Source organism: Erinaceus europaeus, chromosome 7 (genome assembly GCF_950295315.1).
Source record: "Erinaceus europaeus chromosome 7, mEriEur2.1, whole genome shotgun sequence".
Taxonomy (NCBI): domain Eukaryota; kingdom Metazoa; phylum Chordata; class Mammalia; order Eulipotyphla; family Erinaceidae; genus Erinaceus; species Erinaceus europaeus.
Window position 1 is genome coordinate 67,128,971 of NC_080168.1, and position 6,758 is coordinate 67,135,728.

A 6,758-nucleotide genomic window follows, 5' to 3' on the forward strand; every position below is an offset into this window, starting at 1 on the left:
ATAGCATAATGGTTCTACAAAGAGCTTTGTCATGGCTGAGGCCCCAAAGTCACAGGCTCAATCCCCCATACCACCATCAGCCACAGATGATCAGTGCTCTGATAAAAATAAGTAAATAGGGGGCCAGGCAGTGACACACCTGGCTAAGCACACACTTTACAGTGTGCAACGGTTCAAGTCCCTAGGTCCCACCTGCAGGGGGAAAGCTTCATGAACGGTGAAGCAGGGCTGCAGGTGTCTCTGTCTCTCCCTATCTCTTCTCCCCATCTCATTTCTCCCTGTATCTATCCAATAATAAATAAACAAACAGGGGGCCACTTGGTGTCATACCTAGTTAAGCACACACATTACAGTGTGCAAGGACCCAGGTTCAAGACCCTATTCCCCACCAGCAGGGGGAAACTTCACAAGTGGTGAAGCAGGATTGCAGGTGTTTCTCTGTCTCTTACCCTCTCTATCTCCCCCTCCCTTCTCAATTTCTCTGTCCAATAATAAATAAATAAATGTTTTTTAAAAAAGAGATTGGAGAGGGGACTGCAGCTTCTTCTGGGCCCTGGAGCAGACAGTGGACAGACCAGTGCCTTCGAGAGCTTATTGTCCACTGAGTTGGGTGGATATCACTACTGGGACAGAATGTACATCTGTCAGAACAAAATAATGTTTCAAGGTACAGGTCATTTTAATTAGCATTGGAAATTGATTAAAACAGGAAAATATTGGTTTTTATGCCAGAACTGTGTGCCAAACAACAACAACAAAAATGCTTGTAAAGCAACGCAGATGCATTCCAAATAATCACTTTCTCCCATCAATCAAAATGACAAGGATGACTAGTTCTCAAGAAAACGGGATTTGTGTGAAATGGACAGCTAGGAACTATATAAATCAAATATGTGTTAGAATCAGCTTTCTGAAATCCAGTTGATAAACACAAATCTTTCTTCTCTCCTTCCTCCTCCTGATCCTCCTCCTCCCCTTCCTTCTCTCCCTCCCCCCCCCCACCTCTCTCTCTCTCACACACACATACATACACACACAGACAAAAGCAATCCTGTCACAAAACTGATGTCTCAGAGCTACGGAAGAGAGATGTTTGCTGAGCCCACCCTGGCCTTTGAAAACAGGGGTCTTTCCAAGTGAGAGCACACCCATACCTTATAGACTGACAGGGGGATGGCCCCCTCAAACAAGACTAAAAGTAGTGGATCCCCTGGCCAAGGGGACGCTTCACCCACCCCACCCCTAGCCTCATGGGAAAACATTCTGATTTTCTTTATACCATCACTGGAATAGGTGAAACAAAGGGTGAGGGGTGCAGACAGTATCCCCAAGCCAGTGACACAATCCTTGCTTTGTGTCTCTAGAGAAATCCCTGCTGATCTGTCCCGGTCCCTTCGACAGCCAGGACACCTGTCCCTCAGAAGAGAGCCAGGCCAGAACAGTGGCCATGCCAGTTGTCTTTCTCAGTCACCTCAAGGACGTTCTCCTCATCCCCACCATGTCCACACTAAGAATGAGGCAAGTCTGACTTATAGGAACTTTGCGCTTTTATTTTAGAAGTTTCGACTCGATAGGAAGTGAGGCCCGTGGTGAGCTGACTATCTGAGAGATGCACATGGAAGCCAGGGCAAGCCCGTGGGTTGTAGCAGTGTGGCCCTGGGGGGGGGGGGGGGAACTAAGCCCTGTTATGCACATGAATGTGGTGCAGTGTGGAAGGCTGACCAAGGTCAGCTGCACAGCTTGCTGGGGCCATGTGCTGCTTTGCAGGGCATGTGGAAGATCACTGTGTGATTTCTAGCCCTGCCTTTCAGTCTCCTGGGAAAAAGAGACCTAAACCAGACCAGACGGAATTCATAGCTATGAGGAATATCCCGTCACAGTCACAGTGTATCTGAGAGAGAACTTCAGAGGCTGAGACGTGGTTCCCTGTCATCCTCAAGTATTCACAACTGGGATAATTCTGGCATTAAGCTCAAGCAAGGAGGTGGACTTGGTGGCTAGGCAGGCAGTGAGGTGTTCGAGGGAAGGGACACAGCCAGTGGTGAAGCCCAGCAAGCCTGGCAAGCCCAGCACGGCCCCATGCCATGAGTCAGAGGGTCCAGTGGGCTCAACTGAGTGGGACTGGCAGCAGCAGGCCTGGCCCCACAGCCTGTCCTGTCAGTAACCCCCAGCTGCTGTGCTGGGGAGGAAAGTGCCCCCCAGGCAGGCCAGTGTCTTCTGAACCCCCCACCCTTCCCTTTCAGTAGCACAGCTTCAAGCCACTAAGATCCCTCTCCCCACCCTACCCCCCAGGGGGGATGTAACGCTCAGCTCTGCCACCCCCAGGCCTGGAAGGCCAGCCTGAACAGGCCTGTCCACTCAGAGCCTGGGCCCTCCAGTACCCAGCTCCTCCTGAGACTGTGAATGGGAGGGTCCCTGCTCAGGCACAGCTGGGGACCTGCAGCAAGTGCACCCCTCAGGACATCTGGCCTAACCACACTGTCAGGAGACATGGGTGTATATGTGGAGATGGGTGAGGGAGACAGAGACAGGGAGACGGGAGACTAGGAGACACAGGAAGAGAGACAGGAGACTGGGAGAGAGAGGGAGACTGGGAGAAAGAGGGAGACTGAAGACTGGGAGAGAGACAGGGAGAGAGAGGGAGACTGGGAGAGAGACAGGGAGAGAGAGGGAGACTGGAGACTGGGAAAGAGACAGGGAGAGAGAGAGACTGGGAGAGAGACAGGGAGACTAGAGACTGGGAGAGAGACAGGGAGAGAGAGGGAGACTGGGAGAGAGATGGGGAGAGAGACTAGAGACAGGAAGAGAGATGGAGAGAGAGAGGGAGACTAGAGACTGGGAGAGGGACAGAGAGAGAGGAAGACTGGAGACTGGAAAAGAGATAAGAAGAGAGAGACTAGAGACTAGGAGAGAGACAGGGAGAATGAGAGAGGGAGACTGGAGACTGGGGGAGGGAGGGAGACAAGACTGGGGGATGACAGGGAGAGAGAGAGAGGGAGACTGGATATTGGAAGAGGACAAGGAGAGAGAGAGGAAGACTGGAGACAGGGAGAGAAAGAGGGAGACTAGAGACTGGGAGAGAGACAGGGAAGAGAGAGAGGGAGACTGGAGACTGGGAGAGGGGCAGGGAGAGAAAAGGGGAGACTGGAGACTGGGAGAGAGACAGAGAGAGAGGGAGAGTGGAGATTGGGAGAGGGTCAGTCAGGGGGAGAGAGAGACTGGAGACAGAGAGGGACAGGGAGAGAGAGGGAGACTGGAGAATTGGAGAGAGACAGGGAGAGAAAGAGAGGAAGAGTGGAGACTGGGAAAGAGATGGAGAGATAGAGGGAGACTAGAGACTTGGAGAGGGACAGGGAGAGAGAGAGAGAGAGGGGGGGGAGAGAGAGAACACTAGGAGACAGAGAGAGAGGAAGCTGAGAGGCAGGGAGAGATGGGGAGACAGGGAGAGATAGAGACGGGAGACAGAGGAGAGACCACAGCATTGCTCAGCTCCGGCACATGTCGCATAAGGGAATGAGCCATAAACCTCTGGTGCTCAGGCATGCAAGTCCTGTGCTTTCATACTGCGCTATCTTCCTGGCCCTAAGAACATCTGTTTTAAATAACAGGAACTCAGGCCTGGGCAGCGGCTCACCTGGTAGAATCCCATATCACAGTATGCAAGCACCCGGGTTCAAGCCCTCGGTCCCCATCTGCAGGGGGAAAGCTTCACTAACTGAGAAGCTGGGCTACAGGTGTCTCTCTCTACCTCTTCACTCTTGGTCTCTTAAAAATAATTGGCTTCTGAGAAGAAGCTCCATGGCTCAGGCCCCAAGCTGCAGTGACAGGCCTGGCAGCAGGAGGCAGGCGGGCTGGCTACATGAATCCCTGTCACAGAAGCCTGCTGCTCCTGACTCCCATGCTGCCCAGGTCTGCTGGCTTCCCCTTAGTGGCTGCAGTGCTTCAGATGGGAAGTGTGAGCCTGCCAGGGTGAAGGGCCAGCTCAGGTGGCAGCTGCTCTGCCACACCTGGATGGTGGTAGTCTCCTGGGGAAAGGCACCAGCATGCACCAGCTTCCCCTCTGATGCCCCGGGGGCTGCCACCCACCTCACACACACCCCCTCCCTGTGATGCTGGGAGCCCCCAGGGTGTGGGGTGCATCCTGGGCCTCCATCACTCCACTCTCTCTAGCAGGGGCTGGTGGACATTTTGGAGGACCCAGGTCACAATAATCTGAGTGTCCCGCAGCTCCCCAGGCCAGGAAGTGCTGTGGCCACCTTGGGGTGCAGTTTTCACCCCCTCATCCCCCAGCAGAGTGCCACCGCCCCCACCTGCCCGGTCCCTGTTCTCCAGGCGGCTACAGCTGCTACGCTGGATGCAACTGACCCGCACACCACTCTCAGCAGCCTGGATCACTGTGCCCTCGCCTGTCACCTTGGGGACCCTGAATGCCAAGGGGCCAGCTGAAAGGACCCCGACAGTGACGGGAATGGGGTACCCAGCCCCCATCTGCCCAGGCTCCAAGGTAGAGCTCTGCGGACCACGTGGCTCAGCTGGGGCTGGGGGGCTCAACGCCCCACCCCCCATCCCCGTTGAGCGGAGAGAAAATTCTGCACCCACTCTAGTCACCCCGCTCCAGGCAGAAGGGAACACCCCCACACACACACACACATACACACACACCCTGTGAATCCCAGGGTCCCTCCCCTCGGCCCCCACAAAGCAGCCGGGGCACGCGGCTCTGGGATGCTGGCCCGGGCCGGGCCTGGGCTCTAGGGCAGGGGGAGCGGGAGCCCCTCCGGGCCTGGAGCCAGAACAGCTGCGCAGGGGCTGTCAAGGGCTCCACAGGTTGCAGCTGCGCTGAGAGCCTCGGACCATGCTAGCGACTCCACTTAAACTCCGCTCCCCCTCCCCACGCAGAGCCCGTGAGCCCTGTGCTCGGAGCCAGGAGTCGTGGAGCAGAGACGCGCAGCCGAGGAGCCACGCCGGAGTCAAGTTAGGACCCGAGAGCCTGAGCAGGGGAGTCGGGAGCAGAAACGGGGAGCCGGAGTTGGGCCCCAGAGGCAGGAGCCGCGCGTGGGAAGTCCAGCAGCCCGGACCCAGAATCTGGGAGCAGCACCAGGGAGCCCGAGCCGGAGAGCCAGACCCAGAACCCAGAAGCCGGGCCCGGGCGCCTACGCTGGGAACCAGAGCCCGGAGCCGCGCGGGGAGCGGGGAGCCTGAATAGAGCGGAGCCCGCGAGCAGCAGAGGTAGGTGGGGCTCACCGGAGCCGGTGCCGCCCTGGGCGCCGCGGTCGGGCGGGAAGATGCCGGAACACTGGTCCCACTCCACCTGGCCCGCGAAGCACAGCTCCGACACGATGCGCAGTGCTTTCTGGCACAGCCCGCTCACCCCGTCCTCCCGCCGCGCGCCCATGGCCGGCCGCGCCTCAGCTTAAGCCATCCCGCCGCCAGAGCCACCAGCGGAGCCGGGGAGCGGGAAGCCTGCGCCAGTCACTGCCCGCCCACGCCAGCGGGAAGCCCCTCCCCTGCACCTCCTCCTTGTCCCCTCCCCTCCCCTCCCCTCCCTCCCTGTGCTTCCCCTCCTCCTGTCCCCTCCTAGTCCCCTCCCCTCCCCGCACCTTCCCGGAGGGGCGCTGCCCAGGCCACACGTGTGAAGAGGTCAGCCGGGAACCCCGTGTTCACACACAGTGCCATGCACACGACTGTGGCGGGTTTGCAGGCAGCGTTCACCCAGGGGTGCCTCATGCTTCACTGTGTTCCTGCTGGCGCTTTCCCCTGGCCCGGGTTACAGGTGCTTGGCCACCTGGTGCTGGCCAGAGGATCACGGGGTACAGGGCTGCTCTCCTGCTAGGTGGGGGGGACCCCGCTTCCAGGGCCCTCTGACCCGGCCTCTGGGTGAGGGGCACAGGGGTAGAAGGCAAGTCCTGTAAGCAGGCAGACCCTCTATCACTGGTTCTCCCATCAGGACCTGGAGCTTTCTATAAATAGGAGGCGCAGGGGGGAGGGAGGGGGTTAAGCCTTCATTAGTTGAATCATTTTGGCCTGATTCACGGGACAGTTGGCAGAACCAGGACTATTTCTGTTGTGGGTGAAAGACAGAAGGGACTGCAGGCTCCCTCCAGGCTGTGTTTTGTGCTCACTGCTGGGGTTGGGGACAGGTCAGATGGACATCTCACCTTCCAGAACGAATGGTGTTGGGAGTGACATGCTGAGCCATCCGCCCCCCCCCCACACAGACATGCAGGAGGGCCTAGTAAGCACCCCAGGCATCCTGGCACTGCCCACCAAGATCTGTCTCCACCCCACCTATGGACGCAGAGGCCTGTTGCCCCCCCCCCCCCCCCGCGCGCCCCCAGTTGCTGTCAACTGTGACTGAGGAAACTTCTGGTAGCTGCCAAGGTGGTGGCTGAGCCCTTCCCTCCCACCATGCCCCCGCCCCCAGCCACTGTCCTTTCTGTAGGCACCTGTCTGGCCTCTGTGTGCTCTCCCTGTAAAGCGCCATGAGGTTTGGATGTTTGGCTTTGTTTTGTGGACGTCTCCCGGCTCATTAGCAGCCAGATCAAGCCAGTCTTTCTCCGTGGCTTTGCACTGCTCAGGCAGGAGTTTGGGGGGAAACCAGTGGAAATGGCACCCAAGGGTGTTGTTATGCTTCTAAATTCTGCTTCTAAGACCCCTTCTGTTGCATTACTTACGATGTGGTCTATTTACATAATCACTGTTTTACCTGGGTCCTGCCCTGCCTGCAGGATATTGGTTTAATCCCCACTGGTTAGATG

General features: G+C 57.4%; 1 protein-coding gene across 2 annotated transcripts in view; it reads right to left on the minus strand.

The window, feature by feature from the left end:
• The window catches only part of SYT10 (synaptotagmin 10), a 35,033-nt gene extending 29,522 nt beyond the window's left edge, over positions 1–5,511 (minus strand). For both annotated transcript variants that reach the window (XM_060194627.1, XM_007531754.3), the window contains exon 1: positions 5,245–5,511. In XM_060194627.1, the coding sequence (XP_060050610.1) occupies positions 5,245–5,395 (151 nt within the window). In that variant the 5' untranslated portion in view covers positions 5,396–5,511. The remainder of the gene's footprint in view (positions 1–5,244) is intronic.
• Between the last annotated feature and the right edge of the window lie 1,247 nt (positions 5,512–6,758).